This window comes from Phocoena phocoena, chromosome 13 (genome assembly GCF_963924675.1).
Source record: "Phocoena phocoena chromosome 13, mPhoPho1.1, whole genome shotgun sequence".
NCBI classification, from domain to species: Eukaryota; Metazoa; Chordata; class Mammalia; order Artiodactyla; family Phocoenidae; genus Phocoena; species Phocoena phocoena.
The window spans coordinates 85,273,520-85,297,567 of record NC_089231.1 but is presented as its reverse complement, the minus strand read 5'-3'; the positions used below and the strand labels follow the sequence as shown (position 1 = coordinate 85,297,567).

The 24,048-nt window shown below is 55.6% G+C and overlaps 1 protein-coding gene across 3 annotated transcripts in view; it reads right to left on the bottom strand.

Annotated features, from left to right (window-relative positions):
- Positions 1-24,048, bottom strand: part of AACS (acetoacetyl-CoA synthetase) — a 49,320-nt gene that overhangs the window by 15,876 nt on the left and 9,396 nt on the right. For 2 of the 3 annotated variants that reach the window (XM_065889411.1, XM_065889412.1), the window contains exons 5-10: positions 21,352-21,449; positions 13,183-13,297; positions 12,916-12,997; positions 9,123-9,270; positions 4,065-4,145; positions 241-365 (exon numbers count right to left, since the gene is read on the bottom strand). In XM_065889411.1, the coding sequence (XP_065745483.1) occupies positions 241-365; positions 4,065-4,145; positions 9,123-9,270; positions 12,916-12,997; positions 13,183-13,297; positions 21,352-21,449 (649 nt within the window). The remainder of the gene's footprint in view (positions 1-240; positions 366-4,064; positions 4,146-9,122; positions 9,271-12,915; positions 12,998-13,182; positions 13,298-21,351; positions 21,450-24,048) is intronic. The other variant, XM_065889413.1, reaches the window with a different exon arrangement.

Sequence of the window (24,048 nt, the reverse complement as noted above, 5' to 3'; positions counted from 1 at the left end):
CCTGGGCCTTGAGGGGCGGGGCAGCCCCCTCCGCACTACGTGGATCTCCATGGTCGGTCCCTGTCAGGGGCGCCCGCCCCTTCCCACCCTCCTTGACAGCTTCACCTACTCCTAGCACCTCCACACCCTCACACAGCCACCCCCACCAAGAGGGGGACATCGAGGGTGGCAAAGCATTCCAGAGACGGCACCCAGATCCTCAGAGCGGCCGCCCTGTGTCTGAGTGTCCCGGGTACCTACCCGATCCTGTCGACCAGGTCCCAGAGCACATTGGGGGTGGGCACCAGCGGGGAGCCGTCGTAGAGGACCACGGCCGCCCCCGTGGCGAGAGCAGACACCATCCAGTTCCACATCATCCAGCCGACCTGGAGCAGACAGAAGGGAACACGTGTCAACCCAGCACCGGGCCAGCTCCCCTCGGCCCCGTCACGCAGCCTCTCACATCCCTAGAAAACCACCCGACGCTGAGCCAAAGTAGCCAAGCACTGCCCGGCCCAAATGCACAACGCTCTGCCCCAGCAATTCCCCGTCAACAGTTTACGGTCAGGGGCTTCCCTGGTGGCGCAGAGGTTAACAATCCGCCTGCCGATGCAGGGGACACGGGTTCGAGCCGTGGCCTGGGAGGATCCCACATACCGCAGAGCAGCTAAGCCCGTGCGCCACAACTACTGAGCCCGTGTGCCACAGCTACTGAGCCCGCGTGCCACAACTACTGAAGCCCGCACGCCTAGAGCCCCTGCTTCGCAACAAGAGAAGCCACCGTAATGAGAAGCCCACGCGTCATAGCAAAGAGTAGCCCCCACTCGCAGCAACTAGAGAAAGCCCGCACGCAGCAACAAAGACCCAATGAAGCCAAAATAAAAATAAAAATTAAGAGAGTTTATGGCGGGGATCAACGCACACGTGTGCACTAAGACATGTAGGAGAATGTTTCCTGCAGCCTCACTGGTGACAACAAGGGACTGAAGGCAACAGAGATGCCCGTTGCGTGGTCACGTGGTGCACACATGCAGGGAACCCTGGGCGCTGCAGCAGGCGACCCAGGTCGGACGTGGGAAACAGCGCCTGGCACCCAGCCAGCACTCAGGAGTCAGCCACTGGGCAGCCATCAAAAAGAACGAGGCCTGGCTCTGTGCAGAACAGTCTCGAAGACAGACCGTAAAGTGGCAGAGCCAGCCCGGCAGAGGGTGTGCAGCGCCCCATTCGTATACAGAATCCCCAGCCCCACCCCTGGGCCTGCAAAGGGGCCCGAGGGGCAGGGGAGTGAGCAGGGCGGACGTGGCTGCCTCTGGGCCCTGGAAGACGCCAACCTCTCACCAAGTTCCCAGGTGCTGCATGAAATGCTTACCACGTGTAAGGAGAGCATTTTTTTTTTAATCAAAAAAATTTTCACAGCCAAAGAGTGTGCTCATAGCCCCACTGACAATGGCACTCCCACCCACGCTGGGAGAATTTGTAGGCGATTCCGGCCTAAAGCAATATAGCGACAGAACAAGGAAGCAGGAACCTCTGTCCAGAGGGCAGAACAACCCAATTCTACCCCGTAAGCAACGAGGGCAGGATGCCCATCCATGAGCCTGGAGCAGACGCGGCCCAGTGTCCCGGGTCACCTGGCATCCCCAGGTCAGAATCCCGCCATCGGGGACCAGGCGGCCACGTGAGGTGGCACCCAAGTGGCAGTTAAGAATCCCCAGACAGTTCACAACAGTGTGAGTGACGCGGGTAAGAGCACGATGACCAACCTATGCTCCCCCTTTGGCACCATGGAAACGGCAAAGGGAACCAGGGGTCACACGAGAACCTCCATTTAGTTGAGTTGCCTTTTTTTTTTTTTTTAAGGGTTTTAACATCCTAAGTTGAGTTTCTTCTAATAAGGAATCTTTTTTACTTTTCTTTTTTTTTTGGCCTCATAGCACGGCTTGCGGGATCTTAGTTCCCCAACCAGGGATTGAACCCGGGCCCTCGGCAGTGAAGCTGTGGAGTCCTAACCACTGGACCGCCGGGGAGTTCCCAAGGAATTACTGTAATAGGCAGCACTGCATCCTGGCCACCTCACTGTCCAGCTGTTAAAGTGAGTCAGCAGGTGACAGCACAGGCCTGGCTGGGGCCGGCTGGGGGCACCCGAGGCTGCTGCTGGCACCTGGCATCCTCCACCGAAAAATGCAACAGCCCCATCCTTCATGGGCAGGATGCTTCCCAGAAAAGTGAACTGCTTTTGAGAGAATTGCTCTGGATCCTTGAGTCCTTCCATTGTCCCCTCACTGTGTCCCAGGGAGGCAGCTGAGTTGGAGGTCAGCATAGCTGTGGCTTCCCCCGGGGGGTGGGGTTCTGCAACTCAAAACGCTGCTCCATTAACACCCCAGGGCTGGGCTTCCTGTCTGAAAGGGCCGGAGCCTGGCAGAGCCTGGCGGGGACCCAGCACTACTCACTGTTCACGATGGGGGAGGGGGATGGAAGGAAAGCCTGCAGCTGAAAGAAACCCAAATTATTTGGCCCAAAGCCCTGGATTTACGGCTGGACACACAGGGCGACCTGCCCCTGGTCGCACGTCAGCGCTCCCTCCTGTGTCTGCGTCGGGTCCTGGGGCTCTGGCCCCAGAGAAGCAGCAGGGCCTGGGCCTTGACCTCCCAGGTTAGGAAGATGCCTCAGCGTTCTGCTTCCTTGAGAACTCAGACCGGAAATGGGAGCCAAATCACTCTGGAGCCCCTGGATATTTGCGGTCTTGGACAAAGCTGATTTTGAGTTTTCTTCCCTTGGGACAAACAGCACTTCCTTCGGCTTGTTAACCTTTCACCTTCCAGGGTTCAGCAGCGTCGGGAACAGCTCCAGCGCCTTGAGCTCAAGCTCTGGTTTGATGACACCCGCTCCACACTAACCCACGGGAAGGGCTGGAAGCAGGACCACCTCCGTCCTGGGGGCAGGACTGCGGGCCTCCCGCGGGCACTGCAGTACAGCAGCGGCTCTCGGGTGCACGCGCGGCCGCCTGCAGGCCCCGCCTGGTCTCACGCCTGGATCCCCAGCCATGGAAGTAACTGCTCGAGCCACCCTGCATGCCCTTCCTCTGGCTGCTGTAAACAACGGGCACAAACCCATTGGTCTAAATGTACTGTCTGAGAGTCCTGAAGGTCGGGTGTCCAAACTCAGGTGTCAGCAGGGCTGGGAGTTCCTTCTGGAGGCTCCAGGGGAGGGTCTTTCTTTGCCTTTTCCAGCTTCAAGGGGCCCCCGCGCTCCTTGGCTCATGGACCCACCGTGCTCTGGCCTCTGCTCTGTCGTCCACCCCCTCTGGCTCCACCCCTCCTGCCTCCCTCTTGTAAGGACCCTGGTGATCACCCTGGGCCCCGGACAACGCAGGACACTCTCCCGGTCTCCGGAGCTGCAGCCGAATCACATCTGCAGAGCCCCTTTGCCGCATCAGGTGACACGCACAGGCTCCGGGAGTGAGGACATGGGCACCTTTGGGGCCGTTATTCTGCCTCTCAGCGTGCCACGCCACGGCCTTCCAGTAAATTCCTTTTCCGCCTCAACTGGTCAGAGTCCCTTTACTATAGCACACGACTAAGAACTGACCGTCCTCGTGGCATCTCTGGTAAGTTCCTGTCCCCCAGGTTGAGCCACAGATTTCCGTCACGTGACACTCATCCCCACCTCTGCAGGCTCAAGAGACTGAATTAACAGTCTCCTCGGTTTCTCTAGATTTCCCCAGGGCTCCAGGGCTCCCAGCGGCAACCGAGGTCAACACAGGGGGACGGGCCAGCCTGGTGCTCGACCTTGCTGCCGAGATTCAAGTGGGCAGCCACCGGGAGGGAGAGAAAGAGAGCAAGAGCGAAGGATCCCGCAGGAGGGGCTGCTCGCACGCGGCCCGGGGTCTGGCGCACGTGGCCTGGGGTCTGGCGCACGCTGCCTGCGGCTCAAGCTGCGCTTCTGGCTCCTGACGTGTGCAAAGGTGGAGAGGCAAAAAGAAGAGTAAAGATAAAGTCCTCTCTACCTGAATGAACCAAAGCCCGTCCTGGGAGCGGCGCGGAGGAGGGGGAGGGCACCCGTCTCAGCACAGCACCCGCACTCACCGTGGTGTAATACAGGATGATGTCACTGCTGGTCATGTTGCCGTGAAGAATGTGCTCCTTCAGGTGCTGGATGAGGGTCCCCTGGGGAGAAGCGGGGGATTTCCGCGTGAACCAGGCTGCTTCCTCCAAGGGCACAGAGGCACGCGCAACCCAGACGCTTGGCCCTGGGGCAGGAGAGGTCGAGGAAGAGGCAGAGCTCTGAGCACCCTCACCATGACGAGCAGTGCTCCCGTCCCTCTGCCACCTGACCCCTAAGACTCGCTGGGGACATGAGAAGAAACCCTGACCCGACCCTGCCGGCCTGCTCTGGGCACCAGGTGATCAGGAGCACAGGGGACCCACCAACCTCAGGCAGAGAGAAGTGAAGATCACGGAGCGGAGAGTCACGAAGATGAAGGTAAAAGGCTGGGTGCAGGGACACCTGCCCCCCTCCAGACCAGGGCACTACAGGCCAGCCTTGCTCCCTCGTGGTGGACGGGGAAGACTGGATGCCTGAGCAGGACTGTCCCCGGGGTGCACAGCCGCCACTGGGTCTGCAGCTCCGAGAGCCTCGGATCAGAGCTCAGGGACTCCTTGGCCGAGGGGTAGCTCAAGACCCTGCTTTCAGCTCAAACGCCCAGCCGGACCCCTCTCTCCCAACCCCGACATGTGATCTATTACTTTTTATTTTAATGTTCACAGGGCAGTATATTCGCTTGGACCGAAACTCGAAAGCATACACCATGACAAGCCCCCCGTCCCCTTCTGCAACCAGTAACCGTATACGTTTCCCGTGTACATTTCCAGGTATGTTTCTTGCCTGTCTGCATGTATTTATTTATGCTGGTTTTTTATTTGGACGCACTGTCCTGCAGTTTGCTTTTTCCATTTATCAATACAGGGAGTTTCCCTCATGGTTCTTCGTACAGCCGTATAGTATTCCACTGCCCAGACCCCACTTGTTCCAAATGACTGTGTCGCTTGTGGCTCACAGGGAGGACAGGAAGCTTCCCAGCCCCAAGCACAATGCAGAGAGCAGAGCAAGGGGACCCTGAACCAGCTGTTTCATCTCTCAGTTTTCCCATCCTTTCAATGGATCTCACACAAGATCCTAAGGCTAGATGAGGGACGCGGCCCCTCCGAAGCCCCTGAAAAGGCCAACCACTGCGCTCAGTCTGGCCACAGACGGGAGCCGCCAGCTGACGGCAACGGTGGCCCTGGTTGTTTAGGGACTATCGGGACCCACGTATTAAAACCAGCCTTGATGACCCTCATTGTACCCAAGGGAAATAAAAAACAAGCCAGGGCTTCCCTGGTGGCGCAGTGGTGAGAGTCCGCCTGCCAATGCAGGGGACACAGGTTCTTGCCCCGGTCGGGAAAGATCCCACATGCTGTGGAGCGGCTGGGCCCGTGAGCCATGGCCGCTAAGCCTGCGCGTCCGGAGCCTGTGCTCCACAACGGGAGAGGCCACTATGGTGAGAGGCCCGCGTCCCGCAAAAAAAAAAAAAAAAAAAAAAACCACAAGCCAGTAGGAGGAGATGATCCCTTTCAAAGCTCAACAGAAACAATCCTACCTAACAAATTCTCTAACTCAAGAGCCAGCACTCCTATTCCCGAGTCTGTCCTGGATGGCACCCCGTCACCAGGCCCGCAGTGGGGACGCCTGCCCTGGGGACGGACCACACAGGGGTCGGAGAGACAGCGTTAGAAAGGCTGCTGGGAGGGAGAGCCCGTTCTGAGGGTTCCCCGAGGCCACCCTGGGTCTGCACATGGGAGCCAAGAGCCCAGTGGCTTCACCGTGCGTGCACTGCAGGGTCAGGGACAGCACACCCGCGCCCACCCAGGACAGTCACAGGCTTCCTAGGGAAGGCGGGCGACCACGTGGGGACAAGAAACATTTCAGGAACCCTTTCGATGAACGCTAAGTGCTCACGTGGCAAGTCCACAGAAAGAACTGGGAGCTCCTGGGTTATAGGAACCCGTGGCAGATGCCCATCGATTTCCCTTTTCACTTAGATTGGCCTTTCAAGGGCACCTTCGCCCGTACGGTCTGCCTCTACGAGCCCGGCCTATTCGTAACCCGCCATGTGCTCACCTGCTCGGCAACCTCACTCTCTCGACGGCACAGAGCCCTCCTTTGCTTCTCTCTGTGTGAACCTTAACGAGTCGCGTCCACAGCTCGTCCCTTAATTTCTAAATATCTATGGCAAGTCTGAATGCTTTCCCTGAGCGTCAGGAAGTGTAAGCAGCGTGGTTTCTGAATCTCAAGCAAGAAGAGTAATTTAAAAGAAGGAAGAGGGAAGCTGTTTTCTGGGCTCTTTTGTGGGCTTAGAAAGCACAAAACAGCAAACGGGGATCACAACGTCCCAACCCAACCCTGACCCTGCTGCCAGCCCCAGGGGCACTGTCGGCGGTCCCACCGCGCTGTTTTCAAGTTTCCGCTCGAGATAACGCTTGAAAACAGGCAAGATGTTAGTCACTTCTCTGGAGATGCAAGAGCCCAGCGAAGCCAGAAGTAATATAATTTTTCCTGACTTTTCCATATTCTAAATATACCAAGCACAATGATTTTATGAGCAAACTACATTTCATCTGATACATTTTTATGTTCCACTCCTAAAGAAGGGACATTCGCTAGGCAAAGAGCACTGAGAATAGAAGTACAGTCGGGGACGGCAGGCTTTCCTAAAATGTGCTGTTTTCCCACACACACACCCCGCAACGCCCTCGCCTGCCAGGCTTCTAAAAACACTCATCTCTGTGGCCGGATATCGGGCCTCCGACCAGGCACACCAGGGGTCCCCCTCCAGGCAAAACGCGATGCCAGCAGCTACAGCTTAGGCTCTGAACACGCCCGACTCGGTGTGATGAAACAGGCTGGTAAGCAACAAGCACCCGCTGCTACAAGGAGGCCACTCGGCTCGGTCCGCGCTGCTTCCAGAAATCAAGGCTTTGGCCCCCGATGTCCCCTCCCTCCCACTCCGTGGTTCCTGAGAAGTCACCCACTGTCTGTGAACAGGCTCGTGTGTATCTGGCGGTTATCATTCCTAACCTGCCATCGGATCTTCCTTGGATGCAAATCCAGGTGATGACAAAGTTGTGTTAACCTCTTTCCACGTTCTCATGAGAACACTGTGGAAAGAGCTGTATTAAGGCGTTAGAGTGATTCTACGGCAGGGGTTCAAACAGCTTCTAGATGTTCTAGCAGAGAACAGCTGTAAAAGCTGAATGAGCTGGAATAAGAGAATTTTGTATTTCATGTTCAAATACCACCGTCTGACCAAGCACTATAGCTAGAAGGCTCTTAGACAACGTGAGGTTTCTCCACTCAGATAATCCTCGGGCCTCCAAGAGGGGAGGAGGTTAAAACGAGGCCGATAGGGTGGGCGCTCGTCCACCGCGATGGATGTCCTTACGAAGAGAGGAAAATTAGACCCCAAAGAGACGCCGGGAATGTGCGTGCAGAGAGGAAAGAGCGCGTGAGGACAGAGCGAGAAGGCAGCCCCCTGCGAGCCGACGACAGAGGCTCAGAGGGAACCAACCCTGCCCACACCCCGGTCTTGGACACCCAGCCTCCAGAGCCGCAAGGAAGTAAATCTTCGTTGTTTAAGAACCCCCTCAGCCCGTGCTCTTTTGCTACGGCAGCCCGAGCTGACTCACACAGCACGGTAAGTCCTCCCTCAGTTAACCGCACTTTATAACATAACCCGGCGGCTTTCAAACTTTTTGACCCCAGCCCACGGTCAGACAGAAGTTTGGCGACGCTGCCTGGCACGTGCACCGTCCGTACCCACGCTTACGTGACGGCTTTGAGAAAACACACCAACACTTCTTAGGACCCTTGATGAGCTGATATCTTCTCTTCTCACCTAACCTGTTTCCTTCTGTTTAAAATGCCGGCAGATGGTCAAAAAACACATGAAAAGATGTTCACCATCACTAATTAGAGAAATGCAAATCAAAACTACAATGAGGTATCAGCTCACATGGTCATAATGGCGATCACCACAATCTACAAACAATAAATGCTGGAGAGGGTGTGGAGAAAAGGGGAACCCTCTTGCACTGTTGGTGGGAATGTAAACTGATACAGCCACTGTGGAGAACAGTATGGACGTTCCTTAAAAAACTAAAAATAGAACTACCATATGACCCAGCAATCCCACTCCTGGGCATATACCCAGCGAAAACCATAATTCAAAAAGACACATGCACCCCAATGTTCACTGCAGCACTATTTACAATAGCCAGGACATGGAAGCAACCTAAATGCCCATCGACAGAGGAATGGATAAAGAAGATGTGGTACATATATACAATGGAATATTACTAGGCCATAAAAAGGAACGAAATTAGGTCATTTGTAGAGACGTGGATGGACCTAGAGACTGTTATACAGAGTGAAGTGAGGCACAAAGAGAAAAACAAACATCGTATATTAACGCACAAATCTAGAAAAATGGTACAGATGATCTTGTTCGCAAAGCAGAAATAGAGACACAGACACAGAGAACAAACGTATGGACGCCAAGGGGGAAAAGGGGGCGGGGGGGGAGGAATTGGGAGACTGGGACTGACACACATACACTATTGATACTATGTATAAAATAGATAACTGATGAGAACCTACTGTAGAGCACAGGGAACTCTACTCAGTGCACTGTGGTGACCTAAATGGGAAGGAAATCCAAAAGAGAAGGGATATATGTATCACTGATTTACTTTGCCGTACAGCAGAAACTAACACAACATTGTAAAGCAATTCTACTCCAAGAAAAATTAATTTAAAAATAAATAAATAAAATAAAATGCGGGCAGGGCCCATCTGTCGGACTCACAATACCCTAAGGGGTCATGACGTACAGCATGACTGTCACCGGCTCGCCCGGCGCAGGCCTTGCCCTGGTGGGCTGTGGAGTCCCGGGACCCCGTGGCGACGGGGCCACGGCAGCTGGGGCAGCAGCCCCCCACCGCCCGGCTCGAGGCCGGATCTCGGCACAGCACCCACCTGGAGAGCGGGGATGGGGTGCCGCCCTAGCCAGCAGGAAGCCCCCAGGCAGGGACGGGGTGCAGACCTACCCCGGCCGAGTGCACCATGCACTTGGGCGCTCCGGTCGTGCCTGACGAAAACATGATGAAGAGCGGGTGGCTGAAGGGCAGCTGCTCGAACTCCAGCTGGGGGGCTTGCGCACCTTGCCCAGTGGCCAGGAAGTCCTCCAGGAACACGCTGTGGGCAAAAAGGCGCAGGAGACAAACGGTGAAGGTTCTAGAACGCCTGGCGGGGCGGGGGTGCGGAAATCTGTCGAGTCCTCCCGTTCACCCCCCTCCACGTCTACCTGGGTGACGACCTAGATTCCAGGGACCTGCCTTGTCTGGAAGCTTCCCAAGAGAGAAGGGAGAAGTCGGGGCTCAAGGATTCATGCTAATTGAATAAAAAGTAACTGAGTGAAAATTTCCGGTTGCTTTTTTCTTTTTCTTAATATTTATTTACTTATTTTGGCTGCTCTGGGTCTTAGTCGCGGCAGGCATGCGGGATCTAGTTCCCGACCAGGAGTCAAACCTGGGACCCTGCATTAGGAGCTCGGAGTCTTACCCACTGGACCACCAGGGAAGTCCCCAAAATTTCCGGTTGCTTTATTAGCACCGCTGATGGGGCCAAGGGCTGTCTCTCCAGAGAATCTAAGCGCTTTAATAAACGCTGTGGAGAAGGATCCCTTGCATTTAACACGTTGGCTGCTTGTATGCAAACGGCGGAGGGGCTGTGAAGTGATGCTCAAGTCCTTGGAGCCCAGGCACACCTCCTGTTTGCTACTAACTGTCTGGTCGCAGATGCCTGGTTTCCCCAGGTTCCCCAAAGGCAAGCTAGAGCCCAGCGTGTCTGAATCCTTCCCTTTCCCCCCAGGAGAAGGGAGGGCAGGAGGTGCCGGGTTGTAAGCTCTTCTGACACCTGAAGGGCACAGCCAGAAAGTGATGCCAACCTGTGGGACAACTGTTCTCACTGTTTTCCTGTATCCTGAGGTTTACAATGGCCAGACGCAAGCAGCTGTCCAGGAACAAATACAATTAAGCCCAGCTACCGGCTCCAGCCTAAACAGCCTGCCCTACCCTGCCCCCAGAGCTGCCGTAAAGCGCCACTGCACATCACCAAGAACCGCCGAAGGGGCTGTTTTCTGAGCAGAAACAGGGTAGTGGAAGCCACAAAGCCACCTTGGGAGACAGGTGGTTTCTGTATTTTGAGATCGGCGGAAACATCGATTCCAAAACCCCGGCCCTGTTCCTCCACTGGTTTAGAAGGGAGAAGAAAGGGGAAAAATCGAAACTACTGCTTTGTCAAATGGAACTTTCTTTCAAGGAAGGGGGAGAAGTCAGTTAAACGCGGCCTGCAGCAAACTGCCAAGGAGAATTACTCTGAAATACAAACGGATGCACACGAAAGTGAAGAAGTGTGCTGTCTTGCACGGAAAGGCCCCCTTAAAGATGAGGATGTGGGAGTTCCCTGATGGTCCAGTGGGTAAGACTCCGCACTCCCAATTCAGGGGGCCTGCGTTCGATCCCTGGTCGGGGAGTTAGATCCCGCACGCGTGCCGCGACTGAAAGACCCCAAGTGCCTCAACGAAGATCCCACATGCTGCAGCTAAGACCCAGCGCAGCCAAAATGAATAAATAAACACATAAAAATAAATCTTTAAACGAAAGAAAAGATGAGGATGTCTCCCGGGAGAGGTGCGGCCATTTGAAATGGGCACCCCAAATAATTCTGAGCGGTAAACAAGCAGACCCTTCCTCTCCAGAGCTGGTCAGGAAGATTATTCACTGTGGAGCCTTCCAGTCAATGAAAGTCCCATTCCGCCTCCACCTCCCATCCGAATACCATTTACACAAAGGGCCCAATCGAATCGAATGCACCACACAGAGAAAAACGTTTTCTTTCCATTGGTCTATAAATCACAGTAAATAGCGATTCCTTTTGCTGCTTCTTCTAAAAAGGAAAAACCCAAAGGGCAGTCCCCCCACAGACGCGCAGAGGCGCTTTCGGTTTATCTGCGGCACCCAGGAATCAAAGGCTGGAGAGCGCTGGGGGCCTGCTTCCCCGGGCGGTGGGGACCAGGACTGCAGAGCTCTCCGCACTGCCTGAAGCTAAACCAAGTGGTTAATGTTACTTCTGGATGCCCTCACTTTCTATCAATCACCAATAAACACATTCAGAAAAATAAAAGCCGGGCCACCGCGGGGCCAGCAAACCGTCCTGTTTTCCTCCTGGCCTTTGTGCGTACGGCCCCATCAATAAAACCAGGGGAGCTATATTCACGGCAGGGGTGTAATTTGTCAAGGTCGGCAGGGTTCCCACAGTCTAGGGGACAGTCCACGCCCCCGGACCTGCCTGTAAGGACCTGCACATCCTGACCCGGATGCTCCAGAGGACACAGCCCACTCTGGCCTGCAGCTGTCACCTGCCCATAATGACGACGTTACTGAGAGCTAACTTCACGCACACTGCTAAGCCTGCGAGGAAGGTACTGTTATCCCCGTTTCACAGATGGGGAAAACAAGGCACAGAGAGGTTGATCGCTGGCCCAGGGCCACACAGCTGAGATCTGACCCCGAACAGTGTGGCTCGAGACCATGGCTTTAAAGGAACAATCACTCTGCTGCAGCTCCCTTCAGCCTCTGGAACCCTGGTACTGCAGCTGTCCCCAGACCCTGCTCACTTCTCAAGGTCCCTCAGGTGTCACCTCCCCCAGGCCCCACAGAGAAGCAACCACGCCCTCCTCTCACCTCCTGGGCACTCCCTGTCCCCAGTTCAGTGAGCATGGCTGTGTCTACTGGGCCGAGCGGTCACAGCTCCCCCTTCCTGCAGGCGTGTCTTGTCCCCCCAGCTCGACTGTAAACGTGGGGGACAGTACATGAGCTTTAGCCCCCTCAGTGCCCCTGGAGGGCGCCTGCACAGCGCCGCTCAGCCACGCGTCCACCCCGTCTGCCTGAGTAGCAAGGCCTCCTCGCCGCCTCCCTCCCCGCCATGGCACACCCAGGATCCCCACCTGCGGCTCTGCCGCCGCTTCTCATGGGGCCTGGGGCCACTCAGAGACTCCTGCCTGCAGCCCAGACGCGAGGCTAAATGGACAGGTTTACCTGCGTAGGTAAACACGCCCGATCTCAGAACTCGCTCCTCTATGATGGCTTACAGAGAGATGAAAGGTGTATAACAAGAACTTTGGGAAGAATCTCAACTTGGACCAAATCATAATCCATTTTCTTAACTTCTGTTCAGAATTAAGGTGCTCACCATTCTATTCCACGTCAAGGCCTGTGGTCTATCGGCTTATAAATGTCAGAAAAGCAAAGGAAGATGCCGTTAGCAATGGCAACAAAAACTAGGTTGTAAAATGAAAGAAAAACCCCACATATTACGTATGTGTACACCTTTGTGTGGCTGCGCGTGTATACATACATGCATACAAATACACATAAGTATGAACCACGTACACAGAGGTGTACGTGTGTGTGTGCACATACGCACATCCACACACATACGCACCTGTGGATACACATGAGTCACTGTTCAGAACTGCTGTGGCCAATCCAGGGAGCCAGCCTGGCCCCATCCAAGCCCACCACTTCCAAGGGACATGAGACAGGAAGAGTTAGGATGCCTGGGACAGTCTCTGTTCTGCCACTAAGTTACCACGTGGCCCCAAGGGATTCCCCCTGGGGCCCTCGGGTCCCCATCTACAGAATGACAATTTTTAACTAAGACACCTTGCACCTCTGAAACACTCCAGCCCCAAGTGCAAAGATCCACAGAACCTGCACCCCGGCTGGGGCTCTGAGTGGGTTTCACATGCAACCAGTCATCAGCATACGGCTGGCTTACCTATTTGGAATCTTGGAAATGTCTATCTTCTCTCTGGAGGAAACGTAAGGAATCACCACCACTTTTTTCAGGTCTGCTAGTCCTGAAAGCAGCGGGGAGGAGAAAACACAAGCTTACAGGACACAACATACCTAGCCGCTAATCTTTTTCTTTTTTGCTGAAACGTAACACGACCTAGGACTGAGACTACTCCGTTTTTGCAGGGCTCTTGGGACCCCTGGGGGGGCTCTCGCCCCTGCCCCCTGCCCCCCACGCCAGCCCACGCACCTCTAACGACCTGCTGAAGCTTGTCCACGTGGTCGTGCTCCCTGCCATTGTACACGACGGCCTCCACGGAGAAGATGAGCTTTGGCTGAATCTGAGAAAACCGGTCCAGAACGCCCTAGAGTGGAAGGAAAGAGTCGTCATTGTTCATCCAAAAGGCAAAATCCTCCAGCAGCCAACGGCACGGCTGCATCTCCAGGGAAAGAAAAAGCAGCGTGCGCAGCGTACTAGCCACGTCCCTGCGTCCCCGTCACCCAGAGGCCAAGAGAGACAGCCAAGCAAACAGGACATGCCCCCGAGACAGGATCATCACTTCAAAGAAAGCATCGGTACAAAGAAACACCGGACTGACTTACAGACATACACTGAGTCTATCAAATGGGAAAACACAGGGTGAGTATCTGCACGACCACAGAGATCCCCCACTTTTCAGCAAGAGCCTCCCAACACAGCTCCTCCGGCATATGTAAGTGAAGACGCCCCTTCCCGGAAGGCAGCTCTGTATGCAAAGTGGTGCCATATTCAGCCCCTCCTTTAATCTTCAGTCAAAGAGGTTCGTGAATCCTCTGAATGATACTTCTTGCCGAGCAAATGTATGAACTCACAAATGTGTACACTCGTAAACAAGCCCCATGAGGAAAAGCAGGCTCTCCACACCCCAGCCGTCTGTCTCTCCACACATGGGATCACCGTCCCGCCAAGCACCCCCCTCCCCCTGAGAGAAGGGGCACCCCCCGTGCACATGCGCAACTTGCTTCGGGAACTGCTGTGAACTGCCGCACGCAGCCTCAGGAGGCACTGATACGACCTGCGTGGGACACCGAGGGTGACGGGTACAGGCCCTCTCGGATGGACTCCCCTCCCGCTCCCCTCTCAGCCTGCCAAGTGCAGACCGTGGTGGAGCCATTTCCATCCACGAGAACAGCACCTGGAAGGCATCACCCACGTGGCGCTCCTGATCCCTCAGTCCAGTGCAGCGGCTCAAGGTCAATGCCCGGGCTACTCCAAAGGCACCAGCAGTGATGCCAGAACCTCCATGTGAGGACCTGATGGGCAGGGTCTCCACCCTGGCTGCAGGTTAGAGCCACCTGTGGCGTGACGATTAATTAAACTCATTAGGTAACTAATTAACTGGCCTGGAGTGGGCCAGGCACTGCTTCTCAGGGCTCCCAGGAGTCAGCAAAGCACATGCCTAAGACGAGGGGACGCCAGGCCCCTCGGAGGGGTCCTGGCGACAAGAGCATCACTCGGGGCCCCAGACCTACTGAACTGGAAGGCCTGGAGGTGGCCCAGCAATCTGTGTTTTCACAAGCGCTTCGGGTGACCCTAATGCACAACAGAATTTGAGACTCTCTGGGCTAAAGATTCAAGGACGGATTCTATTTTCAACGCCGTCGGATTTTCAAGACCAGAAGCTGAATTGACAGAGAAGAGCCGCGGGCGGAGAGGGGGAGGAAGCATTTGTTTATCCCACCTACTGTGCCAGGCAACCAATCAGAGTTCTCTCTCCTTGGAACATATAATCTATTGCGGGGGGGGGGGGGGGGGGGGGGGGGGGGGGAGTAGCAAAGCAATTATAAATGTTTTTGTTTCCAGTTTCTAACTGTTTTCAGTTAACTATACCCATGGTTTAGGTAGCCAGGAAAATGAAAAGGAGGAAGACAAGAAGGGAGGGAGGGAGGAAAGGAGGGAGGGAGGAGGGAAAGGAAGGAATTAAAGTCATAAGGAAAAATTAATGATGGACTTGATCAATACAAACAAAATCTTTTTTCCAAAAAGATCAATAAAATAAGCCTCTTGATAAATCTGACCAAGAAGACAGATATTTCTAGCTAACACTGACATAGTACTTATTACGTATCAGGCACTGTCCTAGGCACTTTACTAATATTCACTCACTTAATGCTCTGACATAGAATTATGATTCCCATATTCCAGATGGATAAACTGAGGCATACAACCATACAAAATCGGAAACCAAACGTTACTACAGAAAGAGGGAATAACAAATGACAAAGCACTATGTTCAATTTTGTTAATAAATTCATGAAAGCCAGATGAAGTGGGTGATTCCCCAAGAAGATATAAATTTATCAAAAATGATTCAAGAAGCAGCAGAACACCTGAAGAGACAATAACCACGGGAGAAAAAGCAGTCAAAAGTCTACCCCCCATTTTTTTTTCTTTTTTTATTGGCTGTGCTGGGTCTTCATTGCTAAGCACAGGCTCCCTCTAGTTGCGGCGGGCGGGCTTCTCATTGTGGTGGTTTCTCTTGTTGCAGAGCACAGGCTCTAGGTGCTCGGGCTTCGGTAGTTGTGGCACGTGGACTCAGTAGTTGTGGTTCGCGGGCTCTAGAGCGCAGGCTCAGTAGTTGTGGTGCATGGGCTTAGACACTCCACGGCATGTGGGATCTTCCCAGACCAGGGCTCGAACCCGTGTTCCCTGCACTGGCAGGCGGATTCCTAACCAGTGAAGTCCCCAAAGGTCACCTCTTAACACAGACACCAGGGAGGTACAGAACTGCCGGCAAGTGCCACCAAATCCTCACACACTAGGACGTTCCTTTTCTACAAACCATTACAGGAGACAGAAAGAGACAGAGAACACACAAACCAAAAAAGAGATTAGACCAATGTAATTTACTACACTAACAGATTAAAGGGGAAAAATCTTTTGATTATCTTAAAAGCTTTCAATAAAATGCAACACGCTTTCCTCCCAAAAAGCTTTAATAAGCTGGAAACTTCCTCACTGACAAATGGTGTCTCGCAGAAATCTATGGCAAACACATCACTCTTGATGGTAAAGAGTCCTGGTGGGAATTCCCTGGAGGTCCAGCGATTAAGGACTCTGTGTGCTTCCACTGCAGGGGGCACGGATTCGCTCCCTGATCAGGAATTAATATCCCGTATGCCGCACTGTGGCCACAAAAGAAAAAAAAAAAGTCCTGGTGAAGAACAGACACTAGCTTCCGTGCGCGGACTTCCACGCTCTCCTGGCGCCCCCATCTAGCAAGAAGCCTGGAGCGGGCAGGAGGGAACCAAGCAGCGGACGGCAAGAAGGGCTACGAAGAAAGCCGGTGAGAACCGCCGGTAGAACCATTAGAACGGGGTTCGGCAAGGTGGCCGTGTACAAACTCCACACAGCAAAATAAACAGCACGCCTGGACCCCAGCATTCTAAGAGGGACAGAGAGTCCGCGCTGTAGCTGGGAGGAACATTTTTGCCAGTAAAAACCCCTACATGCACTGAGCGTTCACCATGCGCCTCTCCAGCTGGTGACGGGCACTCACACATCCGAGGTCAGGCCCCCAGGAGCGGGTGGGGCTGTGAGCGCCTCCACATCCTCGGTGAGACAACCTGCCAGTGACAGAGCTGGAGTTCCAGCCTGCTCGGTGTGCCGCGGGGGCTGATGCTCCTAACCACAGCGCTGACTCCACAAAGGAAAGACTAGCCCTCGGGACAGGGAACCAAAGGGCGGCAGAAGACAGCCAGGACTGGGGTCCCCGAACACTGAATCGGCAGGAGGACGCGAGAACCACGGCCAGTGCATCCCAGGAAGACCCCGGAGAGAGCACCTCTGCTCAGGGGCACCAAGAGAAGAGCCCCGGGCAGGGGGAGCTGGCCCAGGGAAGGGAAAGAATTTCTAGAAAGCCTGGGGCCAGGGAGGAGCTGGATGAGGCCAGACTGGAGAGCCCTGGAAGGCGGCAGAGCTTTTTCCGTGACACCCAGCGTCCCTCCTGGTGGGCTAGCCCACACAGGTGGGAGGACCAGAAAGCAGTGACCTGGGGCTCAGACATAAGAGGTGACCCTTCCTCACAGGGGGAGAGAACAGACAGCAAAGATGACAAGTGTTTCACAACCAGAGGTCAGAACTTGGCACCATGGAAAGACTCTAGAGACCCCACGACACGGTGGCCGTGTTCCTGGCGGGTCAGGAGCCGGTCAGGATCTCTGAGCGCCAGAAACCAGCTGCTGGCCTGCTCTGGTCCAGGAGAGGGCTGCTCAGTCCAGAGCTGCTTTCACGTCACGAGGAAATGAACACACCTGTGATTGTGCGGCCGACCCAAATACGACCCTTAGCGACCAATCAGGCCCTGAAACCAACAGCCCAGCCGATGCGGGATCCAGTGGACAGCCACCGGTGCGAGAACAGCTGTCCTATTTATGTGCACCAACGCACATGTGTGCGCGTGCAGCAACCTGAAAGTGCTCTGTGATGGGGAGGGCTCCAGGCTGCCGGCTGAGATGTGTGGATATCAGAGGTGGGACTCCCCCGATGTCTTTGAAAAAGCCCCCACTCAAAGGTAAACAGTGAAACAAAGGAAAAAACAAGCGTCAAAACACACAGGACCTGGAGGTCTTGGTGAGGCTGGCAGGTTGGGGACCCAAAGAACAAGCAGTCCCGCACCTGGAGATGCCCACGAGCCCAATGGGCGCAGGAAATCCAAGCAGATAGGGTGGGAGACGTGGGAGAGTTGGAGGAAGGGGCACGCAGTGAGCAGAGGGGCAGGGCAGACGCAGAGCCAAGGGGCTCCAAGAGAAGTGAGGAACGGTCCCCAGCATCCTCGAGCAAAGGCGGCGTCCCCACCCCTCCCTGAAGCAGCCTGCACAGACAGGCATACGGCCTGCCAACAGACGGGGTCCTTCCATCACCAGCCTGGCAAGGCGAGGGGAGGTCACCACCGCATTTGTGGGCAGGTGAATCCATGTGTATGGAGACCCCGCCCCAATACCTGTAAACTGCCTGGTAACCATCCCACACGTGTGTGCCACGGGGCTAGAACTTACTTCATAGTCAGTAATGATGTGACCCCATTGTAAAAGAACCAAATAATTAAAATCAGGATTGGCAAGAGTGGCAATTTTCCCTTTATTATAGAGAAAATCTTCAGTGATTTGCAGCAAACAATTGAAAGTAGGAAAAACATTCATGTTTCACTGCAAATTTCAGAAACGTACGCTTTACTGAAACTGGGAGACCATCTAAAGTGTAAAACGGTGATGTCGGAAATTAAGAACAGGAGCTTCCTTTTTTTTTTTTTTTTTCTTTTTGGCTGCGTGGCATGCAGGGTCTTAGTTCCCCGACCTGGCGTCGAATCCCTGCCCCCTGCAGTGGAAGCTCGGGGTCCCAACCACTGGACCACCAGGGAAGCCCAGGAGCCTCTTTTTAAAGCAGAGATTTGCAAACCACCGAAGAGGACCATCCTGGGCCCCCGTGACCCCTCTGTCCCGCCCCAGGCCGCACCTCATCATTAACTCTAGATGCTTCCCTGCAGGCTTTAGCTACTGGAAAAGAACAGAGAAGACATCTGAGGCCCTGGAGTCATTGCTTCGTCCCCGGTCCTTAGCACACAGGTACCGGTGCCCACGTGAGCAAGCACTATGCCTCGTGACCCGGACCAGGGCTTCCCGGCCAGGAGGGCTCACCCTTGGGAGCTGGCAGGTGGTGCCAGCAGCCGGGGGCCCTCAAGTCACCAGGCTGATACGTTAACTGTCATTCACTGCTCAACAATCACTCCAAAGGGTCGTGCACATGGCTACCTGCCTCTGGCTCTACACCAGGGTCCCGGCAAAACGAGGACCCCTTCCCAGAACTCAGGGCAGAGCGAAGCATCTTAGTAGAACGGCGTTCGGCCCTGTCACTTTCTGACCGAATAGAGGGCTCTCCTGAGGCTCAGGCCATCACGCCCTCAAAGATCTCCTGCAAGCAACTGTGCTGAAGGCCGTGGTCAGGGCGGAGCCAGGCTGCCATCTAGTGCGTGTGCGCTTCCAACGAGAGCCGCCACCCCAGAAAACCCGAACCAGCCTCAAACCAAGGAAGGAACGCCAGGGATGCCGCTCCAGAGCCACCACTGGCTGCATCCTCTCCACAACGGGACCCGGGACCAGAGTCGGCCACAGTGGCCTGCGGCGGTGACATTTTGCACAAGACAGACCCACGAGGATGGGCGCAGGGTCAAGGCCAGCTGCTGATGCTACAGGCAAGCAGGAGGTGGCTGGGCCCCAGCCCGTCCCCTAAGCCTCCCGCCCTGCACCAGGTGGCTCAGACCCACCACCTGAGGCCAACCCAGGAGCTCTGCTCTCTGTGAAGCACTCAGGCAGGGGCTTCATTCGGGCCCTAGAAGGCCACGCCCACGCCCCCAGGCTGCACAATGCTTCTCCAACATCACAACTGCTTACAAGTTCCGATTCACTCAAAAACACCCACTCCCTCCTCATTAGGAACAGCTGACCTTCACCGAGCTTGGGGGGTAGGTCTGCGCGCTGTCCCAACCCCAGATGGGTGTCAATGGTGTTGCCCTCACAAGCCCTTCTACGGTGTGTCCCCGAGGACACAGAGACAGGAAGCGGCAGAGGCGGATTCAAACCCAGGCAAGAGCCTGCCTGCTGGTAACCTCCACGCCACATGCCTGCTCCAGCCCCGAGGCTCCTTCACCACTTCCGGGCAGCACAGCTCAAGGCCTGCTGAGGGATCCAAGGACAACAGCGCCCAGGGACGGGGTCCCAACCCTCCAGGACCCGCCCCCCCCGAGGATGGCCTGGTCCCAAGCAGCTCACAGGGCCTCACAGAGGGCCTTGGGGACCAAGAGGCCCCCTGGAGCTCCAGGCTCAGGTCAGTCCTGGCTGCCCTGGGTGGTCAGGGGTGGAGGCGATCTGGGAGAGGCCCAGCAAAGCCCCAGGAGGCACAACCACGGCCACCAGCAGTGAGGTCTGGGGTGACCACCCCCTCCCCGAACTCAGCAGGGCCCAGTCCTCAACCCATGGGGCCAGGGCCGGCCTCAGCCAATCGCCTCACTGCTCCAGGCCTCTGTGTTGCAGAAGCACGTCTGTCCCTCCTCCGCACGGCGTGGGAGGAGATGAGAAATACCTTGAGAGACCTCCCTGGTGGTCCAGCAGTTAAGACTTCGCGTTCCCAATGCAGGGGGCCCAGGTTTGATCCCTGGTCAGGGAACTAGATCCCGCCTGCCGCAACTAAAAAGACCCCGCATGCCGCAACAAAGATCCCGCGTACCACAACTGAGACCCGGTGCAGGCAAATAAATAAATAAATATTTTAAAAAAGCAAAGAAATACCTCGAAAACCTTTTCCAGAAGAGCAAGCCTCAAGGCAGAGGTTGAGTATCAAGCTCACACCCAAAATGCCCAGCCTGTGGACAAGGCACATGGACCGCAGAGCACAGAGCTGGAACAGCGCCGTCCCTGCACCTGTATCTTAAATGTAGCAATCCTCCTGCGTCAATCACAGGCCCACGCAGTCTACGCTCGTATCACGAGACTCTCTCTTCCTGATGCCCCTGCTTTGCACGTGAGGATAAATAGCTCACCCAGGGATGCACGGCCAGCAAAGCCAGGCCAGCCCTTAGCCCCCGGGCTGCACTGACCGGTGCCCAGCACAGGGGCCATGCCCAGAGCAGAGGAAGAACGGTCAGGGACGTGGATGCCCGGCATGTCCTCTAACGGGCCCGGCCTCGTGGCTCCTGAGGGTCCCTCATCCCCGAGGTTGGAAAGGTCCCTGATCAGGAAGTGGGGGTCCCAGTAAGTCCTGCTCTGCTGCTTCTTCCTTCCCCATGGTGGGGCTCAGTGCGTGCTTCCTGCCTTGCCTGGGCCACGCCGCAGCTGGCGCACCCTGGTCCCTGGTGCCCCTGGGGCTTACGGGGATAAAGAGGCCCGCCGCCCTCCCACACAGAGCACAAAGCTCAGCCCCAAAGGAAGGGATCAGAAACGGCAATTATGGAGCAAACTCTCCGTAAGCAAACCTTCCACGAGCAAATCTGCAGAGGACGGACATCAGAAAACCTCACGTGGTCATGAAGTCACAGGAGCCGTGACCGGGCGTCTCCTGCTGGATACTCGCAACACCGCCTGTCGCATGTAACACACACTAATGCAGCCAATGCACACGGCTGGGTGTGGGGAATATTGGAAAGGAAGCAAGGATCGTTCGCTTTTACACTTAAAGAGAGATCCCGCTACTTCTGGCTCCTCTCCTGCTGATTGCGAGTCGCCAGCCGGGGAGACGGGAGGCCATCGTGACACCGTTTCCTCCCAGCCTGGCTGGTCCTGCCCCGCAGCTGCCCACACCCCGACCCAAGATGTCATGGGGAAATCACACGGAATGTTCCCCTGTGGGGGCCGCACACCCAGGGCACTTGAGGGGACCCCGACTCACGTTCACGCCGAAGTCTGGGGACGTGGAGCTCCAGATGGCGCCAACGCTCGTGGCCGCCAGCATGGCCTCCACGGCGTGCGCACTGTTGGGTAAATAACCTGTGGGGGGGATACAGGGAGAAAGCTTGGCTCAGTGTGTGAGGATGCCGCGGACTTCCAGAAGCACCTCCCGGAGTCACGGTGGGAGTGGGGAGAGGGGCTGGCTGTGAGCGGCTCACAGAGCAGGGCCAGGCCCAACCCAACCACCTTGACATCTCCTGCTCGGATGACCCAATCACTGCTGTCAGCCTGACCGCTTCCCATCATCACCCCCTCCGACGCATTCTGATCAGGGATCCCTGCACGATCCTGGCCTCTTTGTCGCTCCGCTCCGCCTCCCACTGTGGGCTCGGTCACAACAGCCTCCCTTCAGTTCTAAGCTCCCGCTGCCTCAGGGCCTTTGCACAAGCTGCCTGCGTTGCCTGGACACTTCCACCCACACCAGCCCCCCCTACTCATCCTTCAGCTCCGAAGGCAAATGGAACTCCCTCAGGGAAGCCTCCTCCAAGGCCACCCTAAGAACTCAGGTCCCCTGGCCAGTCGCCCACAAAGCACATCGTATTTCTCCCTCACCAGATCTAGCATAATAATCATCTAAGTACAATCATCATAACTGGCAACTTCATATCTGGTTCTCCCGTGAGGGCAGGGACGTTGCCTGTCTCGCTCCCTGCTTTACCTAATGCCTTTTGGTACGCCCTGCAGATCAAGGTCCGCAGATATTAGTCTACTGGCCGGCTGGTGGGAGGATGCTTGGATGGAGGGAGGGAAGGAGAGGCTGCAGGGGAATGAAGACTGAGCAGACCAGTCAAGACACATACAGTCCTGCAAGGGACTCAGCCCTCCATCTAGTAGGAAGCTGAGTTTTGTTTTGTTTTGTTTTTGGCCGCACCACGTGGCCTGCGACCAGGGATCGAACCTGGGCCCCCTGCAGTGGAAGCATGGAGCCTTCACCACTGGACCCCCAGGGAAGTCCTCTGGGCTTTTATGATAATAGAGGCAGAGACTCTTTATGGACGAAAAGACTGAGATCAATTAAACAGACCGTCCTAAATGCTCCAGAGGAAAAAGGATTTGTGCACAAGGCACCAGGGAGCAGGTCCAGGGCCTGCCCTGAACACGGCTCCCTCCCTGGGTGACACGAAAGCCCTCTGGGCTCCAGCACCCCGTGGTGCCCTGAACAGCTCTCCCGCTGCCCCTCCTCCCATGGCTCTGGACTGCCTACTTGACCACAGCGGTGGGTACTTCGTTTCTTCGGGTTCACTGCATCGCCCCTGCTGGGTGTCCCATGGGGCAGGGGTCGTGCGTTGCTCCCACGGCCCCCGGGCCCCGCCCAGCCCTGGCACACAGCAGGCCCGCTGACGGATGTCAGCTGCCAAGAAGAGACTTGGCCGTGAGCGTACTGAGGTGTCTCCACGGTGCCATCGCCCCAGGCAGGGCGGGACTCACCACCCAGGGAGGCTGGGTGACCTGCTGGCTGTGGGGACTGACACGCAGCCGGGAGACGCCCGCTTCACAGACAAGGAACAGTGCCGTGAGCAGTGAGCAGCTGTAACCGCATCTCTGAAGGCCTCCAAGCATCCCCCCATTCAATCTCCCTCTGCACTCTTCCCTAGCGCTCTCTTCTGGGAAACACAGTCCCCTGTCCTAGTAACTGTGATCAGGTCAAATTAGAATCCAAGATGTGACACTCAAGAAGGGGGTGTCACCAAGCACCAGCCTGATTCTGAGGAGTGAAGGGCAACGGAGCAGGCGTCCCCCACGTAAGCACGGCCAAGCAGCAGCCCCAGGATGTCCTGTTCTCCATTTCTCCTTCTCAAGAAACGTTTGCTTCAAAGGGAGATTTTTAAAAATGAAAACTGGAGGGAAGAAAAATTACTGGAAGGTAGAAGAACCTTTTGAATTCCTTTTCTAGACAAATTAAATTGGACCACGAAGAACCCAAGATATTGAGGTTTCAACCACAAAAATGCCTGCTCTGACCCAGCACTCTCATGCATTCATCCGATAAACACTCGTTACACACCTACCATGAGCCAGGTACCCAAAGACTGAGATGCAGCAGTGAACAGAAGACAAAGCCCCATCCTCTGGTACAGGAGGACAGACATGCGCACACACGCACACGCACACACACGAATAATCCTGTGATTTCAAGGAGGCAGCAGGCGACAAAGGAAAATAAAGCGGGGTGCAGAAAGAGTGGTGATGGATTTTTCCACAGGACAGCACGGACAGCTTCTGAGCAGAGACCTCAATGAACCAGGGTAAACCCTTGGATCTGCAGAACACTCCATCCAGGGCCGAGACAGGCGATCAGTGGCACATCCCTTACCCATCCTTTACTATTCATTCCTCTCCAGTCAGGTAACACAGTGAGCGGTCGCTCCATGCCCAGCTCCATCATCTGAGAAGGACACGTGGGGTCTGGCCCCTTCACATGGTTTACACAGGGTAAGGCTGCCCTCTTTGCAAACACACGCCGAGCGCCCACTTGCAGTGAGTCCCACGGGAGAGGCACGGTCACGCCAACATGCCGGTGGCTTCTCCTGCTGACGGCCCGGCCTGCAGCCCTGGTCCCATGGCCCCCGGAGGTGGGGAGGGCAGCCCAGCAGCCAGACCCCCAGGCCTCACGGGTTTTAGAGCCAAACAAAGGAGA